At 40.0% G+C, this 24,841-nt stretch overlaps 1 protein-coding gene across 3 annotated transcripts in view; it reads left to right on the plus strand.

Annotated features, from left to right (window-relative positions):
- The window catches only part of LOC126236747 (peroxisome biogenesis factor 1), a 404,197-nt gene that overhangs the window by 270,640 nt on the left and 108,716 nt on the right, over positions 1-24,841 (plus strand). For all 3 annotated transcript variants that reach the window (XR_007544978.1, XM_049946282.1, XM_049946283.1), the window contains 2 exons: positions 6,934-7,093; positions 12,890-12,954. Coding sequence is in view for 2 of the 3 variants with exons in the window: in XM_049946282.1 (XP_049802239.1) it covers positions 6,934-7,093; positions 12,890-12,954 (225 nt within the window). In the remaining variant the exon portion in view is untranslated. The remainder of the gene's footprint in view (positions 1-6,933; positions 7,094-12,889; positions 12,955-24,841) is intronic.

Genomic DNA, 24,841 nt, shown 5'->3' on the forward strand with positions numbered 1-24,841 from the left:
AAGGAAAATTCACTCAGAAAGCTGATGTGTTATAAGGAAACAGAATGGTTTCAATATGAGAAATTTCAAGTACTGCCAACAGACACTTCTGAAAGCATGAGAAAAAAAGAAAAACAAAACGAAGTCTATTCCTAGCTTTTTGAATTGTTAGCTCTGTCATGAGGGAGGAATGAGGGATACAATGGAGAAAGTTTGAAATTAGTGCCAGTTCACTGAGAACTGAAGTTGAGACGGACCCACCTGTTCAGAGGATGATAGGAGATAAAGATCAGTTTTTTCTACTTCTAAATGTGTGTATTGACTGTACTTTATAATTTACGTATTTTGACAGTTCCGTAAGTCACTATTATGCCAGCTGTTATATCTTTATTTCATGTTATTGTGCCACACAAAGATAATAAGACATTTTGAACTGCACACATTTCTACTAATCATAATTTCACTTTGATTAAACTTTCATTTTTGTCCAACCAATATTGACCTGGTGCTTGGGCCCTAATATTCATCTTAGTACATTTATATGATGAAAATTAATACAGTTGGTAGACAGTTCACAAGACCATAATGTGGGCAGATGTACAGTTGCAAAGCTGAAACTGAAATTGATGAAATAAATTCTGCTCAGATACAGGTAGGCCCCATTATACATGGAATACTTATTCACATTTTCACATACAAGTGACTTTAGTTTTAAGTTCAGTATTGCCATCTGTTAACAGTACACAGAGGCAATAATACATTAGCACATCTCAACATGCATCTTCTATGCATTTGTCAAAATGTGAATTATCAGTTCACTTTACTATAGCTGTGAAGGTGCACTTGATAGGATCTTATCTGCAATACTGGGTAAAAGGAAAGGAAGTGTGTCTGTCGATGGAAAGAACTGTGTATAAAAATTATATTCATTACAAACAAAGTTAGAAGTTTTAAATAAAAAATGGAAAATCCAGGATGGAATGTAACAATGTTATGAAAAGGAAAGTTGCTACTCACCATATAGCGGAGATGCTGAGTCACAGATAGGCACAACAGAAAGACTGTCACAAATAAAGCTTTCGGCCACTAAGGCCTTCCTCAACAACTTGACTTCAGTCTTAGGCAACTGAAACCACACTGAGAGCAGCAGCACCAGTGCATGATGGGAGTGGAAACCTGGTTCAGATTCATTGATGACTGATGTGGATCAAGGATGAGGACACCCTATCCACATTCCTCCAGAACATCAATAGCTTCTTCGCCATTTGCTTCACCTGGTCCTACTCAAACCAACAGGCCACCTTCCTAGATGTTGACCTCTACCTCAAAGATGGCTGCATCAATACTTCCGTCCATATCAAACCTACTGACCACCAGCAATACCTCCACTTTGACAGCTGCCACCCATTCCATATCAAGAAGTCCCTTCCATACAGCCTAGCCACCCATTGTCGTCACATCTGCCCTCTCGAAATACACCAAACATCTCATTGAAGCCTTCACAGAGTGTAATTATCCTCCCAACCTTGTACAAAAACAAATCTCCTGTGCCTTATCTTTCCAGTCTCCCACATCCCAAAGTATCACTGTCCAGCCACAGAGTAGCATTCTCCTCATAACTCAGTACCACCCAGGACTGGAGCAATGGAATTACATTCCCTGCCCTGAAACGAGAAAAGTCCTGCCCACTATCCTTCCCACTCCTCCCACAGTGGTATTTCGCCATCCACTGAACCTACACAACATACTTATCCATCCTTACACTACCCCTGCTCCCAACCCCTTACCTCATGGCTCATACCCCTGTAAATAGACCTAGATGTAAGACCTGTCCCATTTATCCTCCCACCACCACCTACTCCAGCCCAGTCACGAACATCACCTATCCCATTGAAGGCAGGGCTACCTGTGAAACCAGTGATGTGATCTCCAAGCTAGGCTGCAACCACTGTGCTGCATTCTATGTGGGCATGACAACCAGCAAGCTGGCTGTCTGCATGAATGGCCACTGACAAACTGTGGCCAATAAACAAGTGGACACCCTGGTTTCTGAGCAAGCTGCCAAACTTGACATCCTTCATTTCAATGACTGATTCACAGCCTGTGCCATACGGAACCCTTCCCACCAACACTAGCTTTACTGAATTGCGCAGGTGGGAATTTTCCCTGCAATACATCCTAGAATGAGATTTTCACTCTGCAGCGGAGTGTACACTGATATGAAACTTCCTGGCAGATTAAAACTGTGTGCCCGACCGAGACTCGAACTCGGGACCTTTGCCTTTCGCGGGCAAGTGCTCTACCGTCTGAGCTACCGAAGCACGACTCACGCCTTTTACTCACAGCTTTACTTCTGCCAGTATCTCGTCTCCTACCTTCCAAACTTTACAGAAGCTCTCCTGCGAACCTTGCAGAACTAGCACTTCTGAAAGAAAGAATATAGCGGAGACATGGATTAGCCACAGCCTGGGGGATGTTTCCAGAATGAGATTTTCACTCTGCAGCGGAGATGTGCTGATATGAAACTTCCTGGCAGATTAAAACTGTGTGCCCGACCGAGACTCGAACTCGGGACCTTTGCCTTTCGCGGGCAAGTGCTCTACCATCTGAGCTACCGAAGCACGACTCACGCCCAGTACTCACAGCTTTACTTCTGCCAGTATCTCGTCTCCTACCTTCCAAACTTTACAGAAGCTCTCCTGCGAACCTTGCAGAACTAGCACTCCTGAAAGAAAGGATATAGCGGAGACATGGCTTAGCCACAGCCTGGGGGATGTTTCCAGAATGAGATTTTCACTCTGCAGCGCAGTGTGCGCTGATATGAAACTTCCTGGCAGATTAAAACTGTGTGCCTGACCGAGACTCGAACTCGGGAGAGCTTCTGTAAAGTTTGGAAGGTAGGAGACGAGATACTGGCAGAAGTAAAGCTGTGAGTACCGGGCATGAGTCGTGCTTCAGTAGCTCAGATGGTAGAGCACTTGCCCGTGAAAGGCAAAGGTCCCGAGTTCGAGTCTCGGTTGGGCACGCAGTTTTAATCTGCCAGGAAGTTTCAATACATCCTATGTTCTCATAACCCTCCTTGCCTCAACTTTTGTTAGTTAGTGTCCTCATCCATCCAGCCTCTTCCCTGTTCCCATTCCAGCACTATACAGCCGTCATTCCAGTGTCACACTCAGTCTTTTTACTTCTCTCCTTTTCCGCTACTTCCCTGCCCCCCCCCCCCTCCCCCTCCCTCTCCCCACTTCACTGTCCATCCCCCACCATACTATCCATCCCCCTACCCACCCCAGACTCCTCCATACCCCCAGCCAGTTGACACTCCCATCATGCACTGGTGTTGCTGCTAGCAGTAGTGAATCCATTGTGAGAACTATTTGTCATACTGTGGAGTCAGTATGAAAAACTGCTCAATCTTTGGCTATTTCAAATGTGACTAGAGTGAACAAATCGCACTTGGAGGTGATGGAAAGAATGAAAAAATTCGAAGCCATTGAGCTGAGCACCACCCACAACCAAAAGCACATGCCTCTCTCTGGAGCAGCTGTTCAAGCTAAAACCAACAGCTTGTATGCAGATTTGATGAAAGAAGAGCATGATCCAACAACTTTCTCGTCCACCTCAGGTTGGTTTGATTCCTTCAGGTATCGTTTTGGCTTTCACACCATTAAAACAGAGTAGAGGCAGTTGCAGCAGATGAAGTTGGAGCTGAGGAATTTGAAAAGAGATTTAAGGAAATTGACAGGAAAAGGCTACACTGTGAAGCAAGTTTTCAACCTTGATCAAATGTGCTTACTTTGCTTTGGAAATAAACCCATCTTCATTTTTGTTGAAGAAAAAACGACTTCTGGTTTCAAGACTGCCAAGGATTATGCCCCCTTCTTTTTGAAGGAAATATTGCAAGTGACTGAAAATTAAAACCCCTTATGATCTGCCACTCTTAAAATTCTAGGTCATTAAAAGGAATAAAAAAGGTTTGAGAACTTCTACTAAAATATGACCATTTTGTTGCTGTACTGAATAGAGAAATGAAGATCTTCTATGAGAAAGGAAAAAATCTCTTTCAAAATTTTTCTCCACCTTGATAATGCCGCAGCCACCCACTTTTCATTACTGATTCTAATAAAAACTGTGAAGTCCTGTTTCTCCCGCCTAACACTACATCTATCCTGGAACCCATGGACCAGAGAGTTATTTTTAAATTTAAGGTTTACTATCTGAATAAAACTGTCTCCAGTCTCATGGAAGAATGTGATTCAAATGACAAAGTTACAGTGAAGATTTTTTGGTGGCAGTTTAATATTTAGATGGTGATAGAATGTTACTAGAGACACATGGACTGACATCACTCCAAAATGTATGAATGGTGTATGGAGGAAACTGTGGCCCCATGCTGTGTCAATGCTAAAAGATGAAGTGGTCAGTGATTTCACTGTTGCAATGAGACACATTGTGGACATGGCACAACAGTTTGATTTCACTGATGTCTGTGAAGAGAATATGTGACTTAATCTCACATTCTAAGAACCTGACCAGTGAAGATTGATAGTTTTCAGTGAGAACAGTAATAAAGAAGAGGCTGAAGTTGAGGAAGTTCCTCCTGTTAGGAAGCTGACAATGAAGAAAATGGCCAATGCCTTTAGAGTGACTGATGCCGCAATGACGGTTTTTGAACAACAGTGATCCTGAATGAGTAAGGAGTACAGTAGTGAAGAGAGAAGTTGAACATTCTCCTAAATGTTACAAAGAGTTGTATAATCAACTGGCAAAGCAGACTATACAGCTGACAATGAAGCACTTCTTTGCAAGACAGTGTGGCACTTCAGACAAATGTCAAGTGCATTGTGAAGACGCTTCAGCTACTGCAAATAACTTGCATGTAAAGAAATCTGTCATGGGAAATGAACTGACTATGGCATCGACGGATTCTTCCACTGCAGATGATCCAGAGTCTATTTATGATGCATATGATTTATGTATTGTGTGTTAAATTTTTAAGTATGAACTTCCAGCATACGAGAGTAATTGTATGTCAACAACTTCTGTTAATCAGTACAATGGAAAACCATCCAAAGTTACAGATTTCATTTTTTTTATATTCACTCAATGACTAGTTTCTTTGCAATTGGCAAAATTACTATGAAACTCTATTTTAAACTTAATATGTGAGTAAATGAGAACTTAGTCTTATATTTTACATGTGTTGGGGTGGTGCGGAAGTTCATTACATTTTTCCATAAGTTTAATAAACACAACAGATACACATAACAGAGATGTTAGTCATCAATAATATATTCTCCTTTGCTGTTTACAACAGTCTGTTAATGCTGGGCTAACTTCTTGATTCCTCAACTGTAGAAATCATGTTGTTTTGATGTGAAGAACTCTTTGTGCCATGTTGCGAGCGCATTTTCGTAGGGAAAGGAAGTTCCTTAAAGGTTGTTCAATAGAGAGTGAAGGTGAAAATTTGAGGGTACAAGATCAGATGAATAAGGTGGGTGCAGAATGACTTCCCAGCCAAACTCCTGTATAGTGTCTTTTGTCAGTTCAGCAGAATGCAGGCGAGTGTTATCTTTGAACAGCATACTTTATGCAGTCTACCTGGTTGTTGTTCTTGGACTGTGTCTGCAAGACATCTCAGCTGTTGAAAAAATGTCAGCCATGATGGTTACACTTCAGGGAAGCAATTCATAGTACACTGCACCATCACTGTTTCATCAGATGCATAACATTGTGTTTTGTGGATGCACAAGGTCTTTTTACGTGGAATCACTGCTTTGTTTGGGCTCAAACCTTCCTTTCTTTTCCTTACGTTAGGATGAAGACACCAGTTCTCACCACCATTAATGATACAGGGTAGGTGTGGTTGGTGTTGTTCATGAGCCAATTGATGACAAGCAAGCAGAGGCGCACATTTGGCTACCCACTGATTTTTGTGATTTGGTTTAGAGCATGCGGTACCCATACACCCAATTTTTGAATCCACCACATTGCCTGCAAATGTCCTACAGTAGTGGAATGATCACAGTTCATCACATTTGCAAGTTCTCGAGTACACTAATGTGGATAAAAGTGGATGAAAGTGTTTAAACACTCTTCATCAAAGCCCAAAGGCCTTACATGGAGAGTCACTAATGGCAAAATGATCCTCTTTAAAACAAGAAAACAAATTTCTTGCCATGCTTTGTACAATGGCATTATCCTCATACATGGCGCAAATGTTCCTGGCTGCCTCCACTACTATCACCCCTCTACTGAACTCAGACAGAAGAGTATGTTGGAAATATTCTTATTTCTCCACTTAGCACTCCGTTTTATAGCATCCAAAACTCAAGCCACTATCTTCAGATGACAGAATGACAATATGTAAACTCAGGAGCAGTGAACTACAAATAAAATATGACAATCAATAAATAAATCCATAACAACCAGAGTACCAACATGCAAAACAAAAGTGCTACAAACTTATGCTCCAACTTGATAAAATGGGTCTTGATTCATGTGAAGTCTGTATGCGTGGTGATGTAACTATCACATATAACAAGATAACATATTTTGGAAAGATAATGATGAAAGACATATTGAAAAAGTGTTATTCAAACATATCAAGGGTTATTGTTTAGAAGTAGGAGAATTTTTGGACTGTTTATGCAGGGTTCTCCTCTTTTGGTCCCAAGAACTTCCCTGTGAAGTTCAGACCATTGGTAAAACCACATCCTTCATAATGTCATATCACACAGTAGTCATTCTGACATATGATATTTGGAATAAAATAAAAGACAATTGGACACAATGGATTTTGATTCACTACTTTGTCTTCAAGCCAGCATTATCTATTTTACATGGTTTGTGAATGTCTCCTTAATAGAATCTTATGAATATTTATTACATTTGAGCAAACTACTTTTATGCAGGCATGAGAACTCTAAATACAAATATATTTGTTTTTATTTTTAGGAAGATCGTTTATCAATATTAAAAGTTCTCAGCCGGAAAGTTGAACTTTCTGATGATGTGGACCTTTCAAAGATAGCTCAGAAGTCACCAGGCTTTACAGGAGCTGACCTTCAGTCATTACTGTATACAGCACAAATAATGGCACTGGAAGAACAACAAGGTATGATTTTTCACACGAGCATGGTTTTTATTTCTTCCTGTACCTCAATCAAAATAACAATGTAATTGATAGTCAAATGTGGGAGTGCACCATGAAGGTCCAACACCAGTTACCCCTGGGGTGAAATACTTGAGGATCTCTCATGAACTGAAAAGACATCATCATGCTGAATGTGGATCAAGCTATGTATTCCAGCACCATTACAGGTTCACCTACAGCCATGGACCTCTCGTTCTGCTCACCAAACCTTGTGGACACTGCTTAGTGGCGGTGTATGCTTAGAGGATAATTTGAGAGAACAGGCAGAGACCTTAGCAACAGTTCCTGACAGAGGCGCCAACTTGAAATATTTTTTTATTTTACTTTTTTAATTTTTATTTATTTATTTATTTATTTTTTTTGGGGGGGGGGGGGGGGGGCAAGAATCATTTTATTAGGTACTACATTTGACAGGTAACTTTGCCTTTCCATCATCTACATGTTCGACACTCCAAACCAGTCCTATTTGCAGATGACACCAGTGTATTGATTCAAGGTGGAAATAGAATGGCTCTTAGGCTGTACGCTGAAGTCACAAATGAAAAGATTTCAGAGCGGTTTGTGAGGAATAAGCTACTGATTAACCCTTAATATATATATATATATATATATATATATATATATATATATAAAAAACTGCCACTATACAATTCCACACACAGCAAAATTTAAAATCCATTAAAACCAAATATTTCTTTGGAAAACCAAAAAATTAAGTGTCACTGAAACAAAATTGCTTTGTTTACTTACAAGACAATCTGAAATGGAATTCCCACATCACATTCTTAATTTCTAAGCTATCTAAAATGACCTATGCAATGAGAATTATATGGAACAATGCAAGTACTGAAGGAGAGAGGTGTATTATGCACGCATACTTTCCCTTTTGAGTTATGACATCATATTCTTGGGAAATTTCCCTCACAGCATAACAACTTTCAAGAAACAAAAAAAGATTGTGAGGATAATGAAAAATGCAAACAGCTGAAAATCATGCAAACTACGATTGGCTGGCAACTAGCCCCTATCCCTCGACTCGCTGAAACGTCAATCACAATGTCATTTCAGTCAGAGTATAGGTCAGTAGTGGTACAAAACAAATACATAAATAAAGTTGAAGAAACATACCTTAATTTTTGATGGCAAATGTACTCGTACTCAGATCATTCCTGCATATGAACTCATCACATATGGCATCAAGGTCCAGTTTCATCGATTCATATCTATGGGCATTGAGAATTGCGATGGCATTAAGATGATCCTGCCTCATTATAGAACAAAGATACGTTTTCACCCTCTGCAGACAAGAAAACGATCACTCAGCGGTGCAAGACGTTACCGGAATCATCAGCACTACACATATGAATTTCACTAGTTCAGGCAGTAGGTCAAACAGGTGCTTTTCCTGTTTTAGGTATTTCACTATGTCATCCAACGAAATAATATTCGCAGAATCACTACTTTGGATAATCTCATGAAACAGCCTTTGGTGAAGAAGTAAGCGTTCTTTGTCTATATCTGATTCGTAGAAAGATAAAATATCGAATGAATGTTTATCACCAAGAAGAAATTGTTCAGTTTGATTTACAAACATGAATGATTGAGTTTTGAACCATGATTCCAAGAAGCTGATGGATGTATCCATTGTTTGATAATACAATATTCTATGTTTGTCACATACTTCAGTGAATGTTTCTACAGATGAATTGATGGAGTCATTGTATTTCTTAGGGGCTTTTCTTCTACGGGGTAATTTTGGAGAATCAACATCCATATCTTGATATTTTGAAGTTACTTCATCCCAGAATGATTCAAAATTGTTTCTCATAAATTTAATAGAAGTTACAAGAGTGGAAATCATCTTATTGGCCACCTCCATATCTTGATATTTTGAAGTTACTTCATCCCAGAATGATTCAAAATTGTTTCTCATAAATTTAATAGAAGTTACAAGAGTGAAAATCATCTTATTGGCCACCTCTAAGTGTAGAGATTTCCTCTGTAGTGCTATGTTTACGGTATCAAAGTGACCAAACAGTTTTACCAAAAGTGATAACATGAAAAAGAAATCATATGTCTGCATATTAATCAAAAAGCCGTTTGCTGTGGCCCCAGTGTCTGAATTGTCATTTCTTGAAATATTTAGAAAAAATTCCTGAAGTTCTGTGTAGTTGGACAAAACTGAAGACATTGCCAAGTATCTTACGGCCCACCTTGTAGGACAGAGTGGTTTCAAATTTGTAGAGGCATCTGCCTTCAGGTGAGCAAAAAGATCTAATCTTTTAGGTCAATCTCTCACAAAATGTATTGAGTCCTTCGTAACATTCAGTGCATTTCGACATTCTGGAAGATTTAAACAGTGTGCAAGACAGTGCACAAACATAGCTCTCTTCTCCATTTCCATAAACTTTGCCTGGACACCATTATATAATCCAGCCATTTTAGCTGAACCATCAAAGCATTGGCTCCTACAATTAGATATAGGCAAATCAAATCATCTTAAAATGTTGATAATAATATCAAACAGAGCCTTAGCTGTGGTACTTTGTATTGAGTATAGCCCTAAAAAATATTCTTCTATCTCTAGCAAAGCATCAACAAATCTTATACGCATACTAAATTGCTCTTTGGTGGCTATGTCTGTTGTTTCATCTGCTGTTATTGCAAAATACTCTGCACTCTTGATATCCTCCAATAATTTTGTAAGAAGTGTATGACTTAAAATGGCCAAAATTTCGTTTTGCGCATCATGGGATGTCCATTTGTAAGTTTCTCACTGTAGCCACATTAAAAGTAGCTGGTTATCTTCACATCGAAGGCGTAATAAATTGTCAAAGTTACTTGTTTCATCAGTATGCCCACGTATTGCAGCCCCTGCACTGCTAAATAACGGAGGGAAGATATGATTTTTAGTAAACAAGCTCAGTTTTCTTTCATTTGTGTCAGTTTTTCTTTGGAAATCTGGCTAAATACATTGACATTCGATTTTAAGGATTTGAATTTCAGTACAGCTTCTCTGTGGCAGCCCAATGCTTCATGCGCTTTCAACTTTTCTACCCCTTTCTTTCAGTTTGAAAAACCAGTTTCCATGAAATTTTTTTCCGTTTTGTGAGAAAACTGAAAACGTTTTTCTTCAAACATTTGTCTGCAAAATTTGCAAAAAGTAACGTCTTTTACCTTATTGTAATCGATCCATACAAATTGCTGTTTCCAAGAGGGCTGATAACAGAGTTGTTTTTTTCTGGGAACAGTGTTTTTTGTCACCGCCACAGTACCATCACTATCCGTGTCTTCGTTGTTACACACAGCACCACTAACACTGGGTCTAGCTTCACCATCGCTAACACTTGCTACATTGTCACATTTCTTCCTAATTATAAACTTGTCCATTTCAAACTGGACAGGAAGGGATGAAAGATTAACAACTACTGAACTGAGTCACAGTAAGACTAACTGACCACTGGCGATGCCCAGCTCCAGAATATTTGCATTCACTGCCAACATTAGCTATGGCCTGTGTAACAGTACTGTGCTTCTAACAAGGAGTAGCCATGTAACAATACTGTTGATTATTGTCAGGGCCGGCTCTAGGGAGGGGGCGGGGGGGGGGGGGGGTGAACCGTGCCATTGCCCAGGGCGGCAGATTTCTGGGGGCGGCAAATCCATCTTGCGTAAATGAAGGTATGTGAGAATAAATTGGAAATACAAATTATTTATAAAATCAAGGGTCTTATTGAAAATTACCTATGGTACAGAAACAGTGTGCTCCGATTTATGAAAGAAACGTTTCCTCCAACAAAAATGGCTTAAAATGTATTGCACTGTAAACGTATCACTGACTGCTGCTTTGGTCTTAAAGACATATTCACAACAAAGAGACGAATGAGTGTGATACGTGAAAATAAGGTGTCATGTATGAAATATATTGTGGGAAAAGATGACCATGTTGGAAAAGGAAGAGGGGGGGGGGGCGGGGGCTTGACATGTTTGCGCAGGGTGGCAAAATCCCTGGAGCTTGTCCTGATTTGTGTGGCGTTGCACCTAGTGATTGTCAATAGAATTTACAAAAATGAATGAAGAGTCTTTAACGTTACCTAGTCCTTCTAGCTATCACCATCAAATTCGGTGTCACTATTGCTCATTAGTTTCTTTTACAAGCTGCCAGCAGGCTGCTGTGGGAGGAAGTGGACCTCGTCCTAGCAGCCAAAGCACTGCGAGCTCATGGTGAGCTTTCGTTCCCCCCATACCTCCGTACAGTAAAAGTGTGTGAATAGTACAGATGCAGGGGACAAACCCTGTCACGACAGTTCATCATATGCAGAGGTTGGAGGAGTAGCAGAAGGGAATACGCAATAGCTCGTAAAATCGGTAATTTTTTCCTTCATAATCATTACATACTATTATGCAAAAATGTATGTGCAAGTTTTAACAAATTTCCCAAGAAAGGATGAGGAAGGGGGAGAGAGCGGTGAGAAATGCATGTTTGAATGGTGCGGTGGGGGGGGCACAAAGTACCTTGCCCGCCCCCAAGTCGGCGCCACTGGTTCCTGAACTCCATCAATAGGTCCACTCATGCAAGCAAAGTGTGGGATGCCAATAGGAAGAATTCCCTGGCAGAACTCATGACTGCTGATAGCAGAGAGACATTGCTCAGACAATGGCTGAATCCTGTAGGACTTTATGCCCAATTCTTGCCATGATTCAGCTTTCTGTCATAATCATGTAGCACAGGAGGGGGTTGGTCTTGGTCTCTGTGGGAGCTGGATCCAGCATTGTCAGTAGCTCATAATAGTGTGTCTGGTCATGACCTGATAACAAACACATGCTGGAACAGTAAACCTTGCAGTCAAAGAAGGTCCTCTTTCAGATTTTTAATGAAATTTGGGTGACAGGAATATATCATGCCTCATGGAAAGAACCCATTTCACTCTGTATTTTAAAACCAGGAAAGGATTGGACTAACCCTTGTAGTAATTGTAGCATTAGTCTCACAAGCTGTATAAGAAAGACACTGGAGTGCATGGTTAACCAAACCTAGTGTAGGTTGTTAAAACCTAATTGCAGCTAAGTCACTGTAGTTACAGAAAATCATCAAAATGTACCTCTTTCACTAACATTATTGCAGTACTGTGTATCCTTTGGAACAGCAATTAGTGCAGCAGCATATGCATCTACTAGAAGTACGCAACAATGGATGTTCTTGTGGGTTCAATAACAACAATAAAAACTTGTGTACTGATACAGTGAATAAAAGCAATTTATTTCACATTTGTGCAAGAAACATACAATTGTAAACAATTCAAAACCTACTGATTACATGGAAGATCAAAGATAACTGAACAAAAGCGAACAGAGTAAAACATGTAACAGTAGTCTCACTCAGCAATTGTGTTGAGTTCTCTGACATTTTGAATCACATTCTAATTTTAGAAGCTGTGAAATACAAAACTGCAGATAATAATGATGAACTGTATGAATTGCTAACAACAAACACAAAGACTGTAACGGACATTACTTAACTCTCACAGCCAACCCCCACCCCCTACTCCTTCCCAACTCCAGGTATTTCTTCTTACATTTAGCTTTTAAGTACAATTCATACAAATTTAGTCTTAATTTTTACTACCATTCACATTTGTATAAATTTATCACTTGATGCCTTTTTTGGATTATTAGAGAAAGCATAGTCTTCTTGATTCTCATATTTTGTGCTTGTTAAGTTTTCTGTTCATATTAATCAGGCTATCAATCTTACAGGCTTAACGGAAACTGTAGTTGACTTACGTGAATCACTTAGTGTTCCTGTGACTCAGAAATTGGAGGTATGTATGCATGTAGTTCTTGTATGTGTAATGGGTAGAAATGAAGATTTGGCAGTTGTCTATTAAAACATATCACTTATGAAAATGTCATAACTTTATTAATAATGATTTTTTTGAGACATTAATATCATTTTTGTTTTACATATCATTTATATTCCATTTGCTGTGTAAAAAAATTTGCTAAGTTTCCTCTCTGAAAGTAGGATGTATTTTTTTATCTCTAATATAGTGAAACCTATCGCTGTCTCTGTTCGGTTGTTCCTGTGACCTTAAACAGTACTGCTACACTTTTCCCTTGTTGTAAATTAGCGATTTTGGTTCACAGATTGCTTGTATCATGTGGTGTGACATTAAACATGCCAATGCTATAGAGCAGATGAGTCAAACTTAATTGCAGAAGTAGCAATGAAATGATCAAGCTGATCAACACTGAATGACTACAGGAATTGGACATAACTGTTTGAAAATGATTCCTTAAAATGACACACACACACACACACACACACACACACACACACACACACACAAAACGACAATTGTGTATGTGTGGCCCGTCACTTGTAGGTGAATTATGGGTGGCATGTAGACTTGTCTAAATGATCAGAAGCTCTGACTAGCATTAAGATTTGTTCTGGATTTTATTTAATTTACTTACTTACTTAACCTGATCTCTGTGTCCTCAGAGTCTTTTGCGACGGCATACATGAATAAAACGTTCTCGGTTTTCAAGCCGCATCAGCTTTAATAAAACTCTCGAGCTTTCGATGACCATCTCCACCATTGTCGTCAGGAGTTCACTGACTGCTGGGGCTGCTATGGTTTCTCGCTTATATATGCATGATGACATCATCAGCAGCCAATCAGATAAACCCAATGTGGCGCCTGCGCTTAAGTCGACCAGGGCAGCTAGGGGAGCTATTGCCCATGGCAGCATTGGCGACGTCAGGTGGCGCCAGGGGCAGGCACCACTTTTGAAACTGCTGCTCCCGCGTCGCGCCTCTGTCTTTGCTTTCTTTTGATGTCCAACGCCCATCCTGCTGAATGTGTACCTCTGGTCTCTGTTGAAATTGTTGTTGTTTAAATGAATCTCAGCCACTTCCTTTATAACAGAGTCCCAATATGCAGATGCATGAGCCAACACTTTTGTATCTTCGAACTGTATTTTATGTCTGTTTTCTAGGCAATGCTCTGCTATGGCTGACTTTTCAAGCTCCCTTTCTTTTATATGGCGCTTGTGCTCAGTACAACGCTCTGCAACTGTGCAAATTATTTGTCTGATATACATGCTGCCACATTCCCAGGGTACACCATACATGCTGGACTCTCGATGAGCAATGTCGTCTTTAACAGGGCGCAACGTATCTCGTATCTTGGGGGCCGGCCGGAACACTGGTCTTAGCCCATGTTTCTGCAACAGATGTCCTGACTTGCTGCTAGTTGCTCCACAGTATGGCAGGAATGCAGTCCGTTTGGCCTCTTCCACTGATTCATGAGGTGTCTTTTGTCGGCAGCCCTTGAAAGTGTTTGCGATGTCTCTTTTGCTGAATCAATTTTCCCCGACAACACATATTAAGTTCTGCAGTTCAGACTGTAGGTGGTCATCATCAGAGATAGTCTTGGCTCTATGAACCGCTTTCTTGTGTACAGGGTGATGGAAACTATTGGTGTTCAAGTATCGATCAGTGTGTTTTGGTTTCCAGTACACTGAATGACCAAGCTAGCCTCCTGCCTTCCGCTCAACCAAAACATCCAAGAATGGTAGCTTGTCATACTTCTCCATCTCGACAGTAAATTTAATTTGGGGGTGGACACTATTCATGTGATCGACAAACTGCTGTAGTGTATCTTCACCATGAGGCCATATCAGGAATGTGTCATCAACGTATCATAGAATGCAAGACGGCCATAATGTCACAGTTTGAAAAGCCTGCTCCTCAAAGTGCTCCATGAAGAAATTTATGACTGCTGGAGACAGTGGTGTAGGATGTGACGGAACAGCTTAATGATTCCAGGTGGAATATGTTGGGCCAAAAGATCCAGTGTATCTTGTATTGGCACCCTTTCAAAAAGTGACACAATGTCCAGGCTAACCATTAGGTCATTTGGGTCTGTTTTCATTCTCTTGAGTGCCTCAACAAATTTCTGCGAGTTGACAACATGGTGTTCACATTTTCCCAATTTTGGTGCTAATAATCCTGCCAGATGTTTAGCAAATGTGGAGGTGGGCGAACGGATTGCACTAACAATGGGCCTCAAAGGAACACTTTCCTTGTGTATCTTTGGTAATCCATAAGCCTGGGAGGTCTGGTGGCACGAGGCGTTAATTTCTTCACCACTTCATCTGGTAAACCAGATGTCACCGGTGCTGCCACGGGCAATAGCTCCGCTAGTTGCCCAGGTCGACTTACGCGCGCGCGCCACATTGGGTCTATCTGATTGGCTGCTGATGATGTCATTGTGCCTATATAAGCGAGAAACTGTAGCTGCCCCTGCAGTCAGTGAACTCCTGACGACGATGGCGGAGATGGTCGTCGAAAGCTCAACGATTTTATTCGAATTGACGTGGCTTGAAAACCGAGAACGTTTTATTCATTTAACCTTATCTCATTAGTGACATCAGGCCCTCTCTTACACTGGACCAGGATTTCACACATACAGTACCTTCATTATATCATAGTTACCTAAGAAATAAGAACTGTAATATGAAAAATAGTATTAAAATGGTTTATGTGTCTATAGTGACAAAGTGAGACAATAATACTGACTACGAGCTAATAAGTTAACACTGGCAGCACTGCTATTACAGCTACTGCTACTGCTACTACTACTACTACTACTAATAATAATAATAATAATGTCAGATATAAAAAGAATTTATGGGTCTGCAAAATAGATATTTTCTGATATAGCGAGTTCCGGGGAAAGGAAATTTAAGGAGATTCCACCAGCTAAGATAACTGGGAAATGAGGATGATCTGGTTGGAAAGGAGGATGGACAAGGGTAATGAGTGCGTGGTACTCATTATGTTGCTGTAGTAGATACGTCATTAACTCTCTTCTGAAATTTAAGATGTTATCCAGTTCTCTAATATAATGTTGGAGGTCATCCCACAATCAGGTTCGTACTACTAAGAAGGACTCTGAGAAAGACGCTGAATGATAAAGTGAGGCAGAAAGGATTTTGCTTTGATGGGAAAGAATGTTTCTGCCATGTTGTTCATATGAGTGGTAACGTTGTGGAGAGCTATGGGGGACAGTGTATGTTGATTAGCGAGTGGAGAAGACAGAGTGTATGGAAATCTTTGCAATTTTCTGCACACAGCCAGAATGGCTGTGCATGTGATGGTGAAATATGATCAAAGAGTCAAACATCAGAGATATAATGAACACAGGTATACATAACCATTTTGAGGTGCTGTGAGCTTTCCTGAGAAAGATTGCACAGGATAACATTACTGTAATCAATAATTGGAAGTGTTTGTAAAAGTTTCTTTTTCAGGTCATGTGGGAAGAGGTTTTTATATTTTCACAGGGTACTGCTGCCTTCTTGCACATTGCAGTTATATGCTCAGTTCAGTTTAGATTTTCATCTGTTATTACTTCTGGACTCTCTGGTAAGGAAGAGAAGCTGATATTTGTCCCATTTAGGGTTAAATATGGTAGGGAGTCCTGATACTGTGGACTAATTAGCCTGCACTAATCAACCAGTATCCTGCACCCATTTTGATAATGCACACAGTTCGGTACTGAGAATCTTGATAGCTTTCTTCAGGTTTATTGGTTTTGTTCTTACATACAACTGGAGGTCTTCAAGGTACATGTGATAGTTGCAGTAGACAATTCGTCTCACACATTATTGACATACAATGGAAATAGAGTAGGACCTAACCAAACCCTAGAAGACAACTGTTACTACCTGCCTACATTGTGGCTTCATGCTGCTGGACATGATGCAGTGCTGGTGAGACATCAGGTATGAGCGAAACCATTGCGCTGCACTTTGAGAGAAATTTAGGCTGCAAAGCTCAGCAAGTAAAATGTCAAAGTTGACAGTGTCAGAGACTTTGCTGAAGTCTAAGAAGTGAATGATAATTGTCTCTTGTGCATCCATGGCAAGCTTGAGGTCATTGTTACCCTTATTAAGGTCGATGTGCTGCGATGTTGACAGAAACGTGAGTGGTATTCACCTAGTAGGTTGTTTGTAGTTATGTAGTTTGTTAACTGGTCATGGACCGTGTGTTTTAATGCCTTGGACAGTGCAGGAAGAATGCAAATAGGTTGCTAATCAGAGGCTGTAGTGTAACGACGTAAGTTTTGTATAAATGATTTTCTTTTGACATATGACCATGTGCAGACTTTGTCACCAACGTCAGTTACAAAACACTTCAAAATTATTCAAACTCTTTTTTTAAGTTGTCTCTGAATGGTTCTTGAACGAAACTGTAATTAAAACATCATCCTTTGAGTCGTATGCGCAGAATTACGTCACTCAGTCCAATTGGTTTGCGCAAACTTTTTTCAATTTAGATGTCGTTTGTTTCTTCTCAGAAATTATATTGATGTGAGTTATCTGCTTTAATAAATATTAAAGCCACATGGAATAAACTTTTAAGCCTCAAACTCGTGATGAATTTTGTCAAAAATTAATAATCTTGTCAAATAAATCAGTAATCCTTCTTCCTTAATATAATTCTTCATAAATTAATTCTCGGAACACGTATTTAAACTTTTGTAGTATACACTAGTTTATTATCTTCATATATACTACGTATAGACTTGAACCTGAGCCTTGACAAGATAAAACTGAACATTTACAACATGATTAAACTTTCTAAGACGTCATTGTTGTAGAAACATTACAAATTATTATTTTTTCAGTTTTTAGAAGCATGACGCAACAACTCAGTTTCAGGATCTTCTGTTGCTCTTTGGCTGTCGACCCGCGACGTATAGTGGCCAGCAATTTTCTCTCTGGTCCCAGCTGTGAAGATGCTGTCTCCGTTTGTTGCGCCACCCTCTCCATACATGAAACATAAAAATAAATACAAAACTTTAGATAACTCACAAACATTACAAATATTACAAAATACTTAAACAAAACACTAAATTAAACTTATATTCACCTGCAAACTGGGCTGACACTGGTGGATGGATGACGCTTCAATTTCGCGTCCCACTACAAGGGTGGTGTGGCAACATACATTTAGGTAGTAGCTCAACTAGCCCCTGTTTCCAGCCTCAGGGAAAACACTTGTGGTTAAGGAGTGACTGAAAATATCTGTTATAGTGGGCAGTAGTGGGTCAGTAATAAGCATCATCATTTGGACTGTGGTGCTACCATGGCCAATAGATGCCGATGTGAATAGCATGATGGCTTTTTTGATGGCATTTCAAGTAATATGCTTTAGATAGAATTTTTAATGGCTACAGCTATTTACGCTGATGAAGTAATCAATGAGTCCCCACTTCATTTGTGGATGTAGTTACTGTGAAGTACCGGTTCAGTTCTTTGGCTGCAGCTTTTACTTTGCCTATACGAAGACCACGCAGGTTGTTCTGTAGGATGGATGGTCTATTTCTGTTGTCAGTTAATGTGTGGGCAAGCCTGAGTCTGGAATTTCTCACAGCTTGACTGCATTTTCAGGCATAGGCACAGTTTGTATATGTGATCTATGAGCTTCGTGAGCTGTTTTAATTCTTCTGTGAACCAAGGTGCAGGTTTCCTTCTTACCTTTCTAGTCTTTGGGGGACATATTTGTCACATAATTGAGTAAATTTATTAGTAAATCCATGAAGTTTTTCATTTAGGTTTGAGAAGAGAATATATTATGCTCCCAAAACTATTTCTTGCGCCTCAGTTGCAAGTTCACATAAATTAATGCATTTAAAGTCTCAGTATGCAGTCAGTTGTGGTTTCTTTCAGGGACATTCTAGCAAGTACATCATGAAAATTGTGTCATGAGTAGACATGCCAGGTGCAGAGCCTTGAGAGGCATGAATTTAGTCTTTGGAGATTTCATTGCAATCTATCTACGAGAATGTGACTACTGTTTGCTTGATGGGTAGGAGCAACCTGAAGTAGCAACATGTTTTAAAAATAAGCATCCACTTAAATTTTACATGGGAGGTCTATTGTCTAGAAAATATATGTTAGTTATACCATGTATAATTATGTACTCATATATGAATTCAAGACACAAAACAGCAGTTTCGAAGCAGGCGGACCTGCTACTTTAAGAAGTTTGTAAAGGACACTGTCAGGTATTTTCTGTTAAGGGTTTTGATCTCTATGAACGTATATTCCACTTGTTTATCTTCATTATTGTTGGATGTGTGTAGCACAGTAGGTGATAAATCATAGTGTATGTACACCCCTACTACTCCGCCCTCTCATCTGTCACCTCAGTCGTATCTTGGTGTTATTACAGATTCTTTAATAATTTGATTTTATTCTTTGTAGATGGTTGAAAAATTCTGGTTAACTCTAAAACAAAGGTTTTCATTTCTCATCAAAATATATATTGTTGCCATCATGATTTTTATTGATTTAATGTGTCTTATGTTCAACATTTTGTGAGATGGAAGTACCATTCTAAAGGACATTCTAGAAAAAACTTACATTAGAGTCTTACAGCCTTATAGATTTTCATCACACGATGCCAAACCACTAAATTATTTTTTATCAAAGTCCCAAATTCAAATTTCTTGTAAGTGACTTGATTTGATAGCACTTTAAAAATTTGCCGCTTTTTTTTCTCTTGCTGTCAGAGCAGTGCAACCACAGTTGAAATGTAAGAATAGTGTCTATGTCCTTTATTCACAACCGTACAGTAAATGAAATGTAATATGTAAAATTCCTGTGGGTCCAGCTGGATAGTTATTAAAATGGAGTTATTTAGTTAGTTACTTTCATCAGTTATTCAAAAGGACAGTCACAATCACATTATTTATTTTGCCACCAACCGGTTTCAACCCGCGATGGGGTTATCTTCAGGGCAATTTAAACCATTTGGTCGCTCGTTGGAGTCATCACCCTGCCAGTGTATAGTTACCGACCGTGCACAAGCAGGGTGATGACTCCAGCAAGTGACCACATGGTGTAAATTGCCCTGAAGATGACCCCATCGCGGGTTGAAACCGGTTGGCGGCAAAATAAATAATGCAATTGTGACTGTCATTTTGAATAATTGATTATAAGTAAATTAATTGCTGTTTATCTCCATCATACAACTATGCTGTCTTAAAAAAAAAGTTACTTTCATGTTCCAGGATCATTTTGCATGATAAATCTTCATGATGTGGAATGAGTCATTTTACATTCATATTGCAAATTAATTTGTACATCTGTTTGTACTCTAAACTTCACCATATATTTTTCCCCCAAAATGCAAACAAGATATACAGTTTGAGTTAGCAATTCCTACCCACCACCTTTTACACATTTCAAATATAGAAATTCTTCTATGGAATAGGAGGAGTTGTGAAGGAGAAACTGCTTCAGTTTTTTTTTTTTTTTTTTCAAATGTTACCTTGCTGTCTGTTAGACATTTTATATCACTGGGTAAGTGGTCAAAATTTTTTGTTGCAGCATTGTTCACCCCTTTCTGTGCTATAGACAACTTCAATGTTGCGTAATGAATGTCATTTTTCCTTCTTGTATTGTAATTATGTACTTCATTGTCCCTTTTGAACTATAGTGGATTATTTACAACAAACTTTATGTGGGAATAAATATACTGTTAAGCAGTAGTCAGAATGCCCAACTCCTTAAACAGATGTCTACAAGATGATTGTGATTGACAACCACGTATTATTCTTACAGCATGTTTTTGAGCAATGAAGACCTTCTTTCTTAAAGATGAGTTAGCCCAGAACATTGTTCCATATGACATTACTGAATGAAAATAAACAAAATATGTCAATTTACTATTTACTCTCTCCTCAAAATTTGCTATGATTCTAAGTGCAAATGTGGCTAACTAAGTTGTTTTAGGAGTTCCAAAATGTGCATTTTCAATTCTCACACTTATCACTGGTGGTGTACCCCTAGAGGTGCAGAACTGAATATGATGTGTCTTTGTGAAATTCAGGGTGAGACCATTCACAGAAAACTAGTCAATGATACTTTTGAGAACTTTATTCACCATTCCTTGCATTACTGTCTGTATACTGGGAGTGATTACAGTACTGGTATCATCTGCAGGAAGAACTAATTCTGCTTGTTGTACATTAGATGGTAGATCATTTAAATATATGAGAAACACTAGTGGACCTAAGATTGAGCATTGGGGAACCCCATGTGTGATTTCTCCCCAGTAAGAATTATATCCCTGGATTCTGTTGGTTGAATTACTACTAAGTACAACTGTCTGCATCTTTTGGTTGGATATGACATGATCCATTAGTTGGCTATACCATCAATCCCATAAAACTTCAATTTATCTAGGAGTATACTGTGATTCACACAATCAAATGCCTCGGGTAGGTCACAGAAAATACCTACCGGTACTATTTTGTCATTTAATAATTGTAATATCTGGTGTGTGAACCTGTAAATGGCATTCTCAGTAGAGCAACCCATCTGAAACCCAAACTGTGATTTGCTGAGAATATTATTGTTGCCAAGGTGAGATACTGTAGTTGAATACATCACCTTCTCAAAAAGTTTGGAAAATGTTGTCAGCAGTGAAGTAGGTCGGTAGTTACTCATGTGTCTCCTATCACCTTTCTTAAAGAGGGGTTTAACAATGGCATATTTTAGTCTCTCTGGAAAAGTGCCCTGAGTTAGTGATGCATTATATATTTTGGACAATACTTTACTTATTCTGTGGCAACAAATATTTAGTACTCTATTGGAAACTCCATTAAAACCAGAAGAGCTTTTATTCTTGAGAGAATGTATGACTCTTAATTTCAGAAGTAGAAGTTAGTGGTACATTCATATGATGTAATTTTATGAGAACTACTTCTTCAACATATTGCTGTGATCTTTCTCTTGAACTGTTGGCCCCTATGCTTTCTACTATGTTTAAGAAATGATTATAAAATACATTTGCTACCTGTGACTCATAATTTATAATCCTTCCATTCAATTCAACAGTATTGTTATCCTCTTCTGTGCTTGGTTGTCCTGTCTCTTGCTTCACTTTATCCCATATTGCCTTAATTCTGTTGTCAAATGTACTGATTTCTGACATTATGTGCATGTTTCTTGATTTTTTAATAACCCTTCTTGGTAATTTTGAGTAGTTTTTGTAGTGCACAACTACTGCAGGATCTCTGCATGTTCTTGCCAAAAGATACATTTCCCTTTTCCTTTCACAAGATGCTTTAATCCCCTTAGTGATCCATGGTTTTTTTGCATGGCTGTTTAATGTCCCTTCTGATTAGCTTGTGCAGAAAGCTATTTTCAAATACTGATATGAATTTATTGTGGAATAGATTAAATTTTATATTGGCATTTGGTTCTTTATAAATTTCATCCCAGTTTGTTTCTTGTAAACTACTCGTAAAAACATTTTCCCTGTAGTCTTTAATGATTCTGACTGACTTCCACTGAGGTGTATCCACACTGTAAGGCACTATTGTCATTTATCCTGACTGACGGTGAATCGTTATCAGAGAGAGCATTTGTTACTGGGTAAACAGTTATTTTCTTGCTTTGTGCCTCACCAAAGAAAACATTATCAATTAGGTACCTACTTTGTTTATAAACCCTTGTTGGAAAGTTAACTACTGAGAGCAAATTATAGGATCCAAATAAGATTTCCAGATCATTTTTCCTGTCAGAATCCTTTAGAAAATCTGCATTGAAGTTACCACAGAGTATTAACTGCTTGCTGATGTCTGACAGAGAGCACAGGAAGGGATCCAGGCTCCTCATAAATAATTCAAAATTTCCCAGTGGGGATCTGTATACTACACTCCTGGAAATGGAAAAAAGAACACATTGACACCGGTGTGTCAGACCCACCATACTTGCTCCGGACACTGCGAGAGGGCTGTACAAGCAATGATCACACGCACGGCACAGCGGACACACCAGGAACCGCGGTGTTGGCCGTCGAATGGCGCTAGCTGCGCAGCATTTGTGCACCGCCGCCGTCAGTGTCAGCCAGTTTGCCGTGGCATACGGAGCTCCATCGCAGTCTTTAACACTGGTAGCATGCCGCGACAGCGTGGACGTGAACCGTATGTGCTGTTGACGGACTTTGAGCGAGGGCGTATAGTGGGCATGCGGGAGGCCGGGTGGACGTACCGGCGAATTGCTCAACACGTGGGGTGTGAGGTCTCCACAGTACATCGATGTTGTCGCCAGTGGTCGGCGGAAGGTGCACGTGCCCGTCGACCTGGGACCGGACCGCAGCGACGCACGGATGCACGCCAAGACCGTAGGATCCTACGCAGTGCCATAGGGGACCGCACCGCCACTTCCCAGCAAATTAGGGACACTGTTGCTCCTGGAGTATCGGCGAGGACCATTCGCAACCGTCTCCATGAAGCTGGGCTACGGTCCCGCACACCGTTAGGCCATCTTCCGCTCACGCCCCAACATCGTGCAGCCCGCCTCCAGTGGTGTCGCTACAGGCGTGAATGGAGGGACGAATGGAGACGTGTCGTCTTCAGCGATGAGAGTCGCTTCTGCCTTGGTGCCAATGATGGTCGTATGCGTGTTTGGCGCCATGCAGGTGAGCGCCACAATCAGGACTGCATACGACCGAGGCACACAGGGCCAACACCCGGCATCATGGTGTGGGGAGCGATCTCCTACACTGGCCGTACACCACTGGTGATCGTCGAGGGGACACTGAATAGTGCACGGTACATCCAAACCGTCATCGAACCCATCGTTCTACCATTCTTAGACCGGCAAGGGAACTTGCTGTTCCAACAGGACAATGCACGTCCGCATGTATCCCGTGCCACCCAACGTGCTCTAGAAGGTGTAAGTCAACTACCCTGGCCAGCAAGATCTCCGGATCTGTCCCCCATTGAGCATGTTTGGGACTGGATGAAGCGTCGTCTCACGCGGTCTGCACGTCCAGCACGAACGCTGGTCCAACTGAGGCGCCAGGTGGAAATGGCATGGCAAGCCGTTCCACAGGACTACATCCAGCATCTCTACGATCGTCTCCATGGGAGAATAGCAGCCTGCATTGCTGCGAAAGGTGGATATACACTGTACTAGTGCCGACATTGTGCATGCTCTGTTGCCTGTGTCTATGTGCCTGTGGTTCTGTCAGTGTGATCATGTGATGTATCTGACCCCAGGAATGTGTCAATAAAGTTTCCCCTTCCTGGGACAATGAATTCACGGTGTTCTTATTTCAATTTCCAGGAGTGTATTACAATGAAAGTGAACTGTTTTTCAGCATTGATTCACTAGCACACACTTCTATGTGCTGATCACTACAAAATCTACTTGTCAGTGCTTTTGAACTTGTGTTCTGTCTTAATATATGCAAGATCTCCTTTTCCCATATTAGTTCTGCATGAGTAAGCTGTTAGACTGTAATCTTGTATATGTAACTAATCTAACCCTGTGGTTATGTGATGCTCAGACAGGCACAGAATGTCTATCTTTTCCTCTAAATTTTGCAAGCAGGCAAGAAGCTCTTCTGTCTTATTAGTCAAACCTCTAATATTTTGGTGGAATAAGTTAACCTTACTTTTCTGTACATTCTTGTGGAGCTCTTCTGTTCTAGTAACTTCTTTCAAAATAGAAACTCGATTCTAACCTAAAAAAGGTGCCACCCCCGGACCACCTAGATAAATTAAGAAACTTAATTCAGTGTTTTGTTTCAATTAGGAATGTATCTAATTGTCTAAAGGCTTATTTTGCATCTTGGTGCAGCCTCATTAAGGATTTTGGGATTCCTGTACGCAG

The sequence above is a fragment of the Schistocerca nitens genome, chromosome 2 (genome assembly GCF_023898315.1).
Source record: "Schistocerca nitens isolate TAMUIC-IGC-003100 chromosome 2, iqSchNite1.1, whole genome shotgun sequence".
In the NCBI taxonomy this organism is placed as follows: Eukaryota; Metazoa; Arthropoda; class Insecta; order Orthoptera; family Acrididae; genus Schistocerca; species Schistocerca nitens.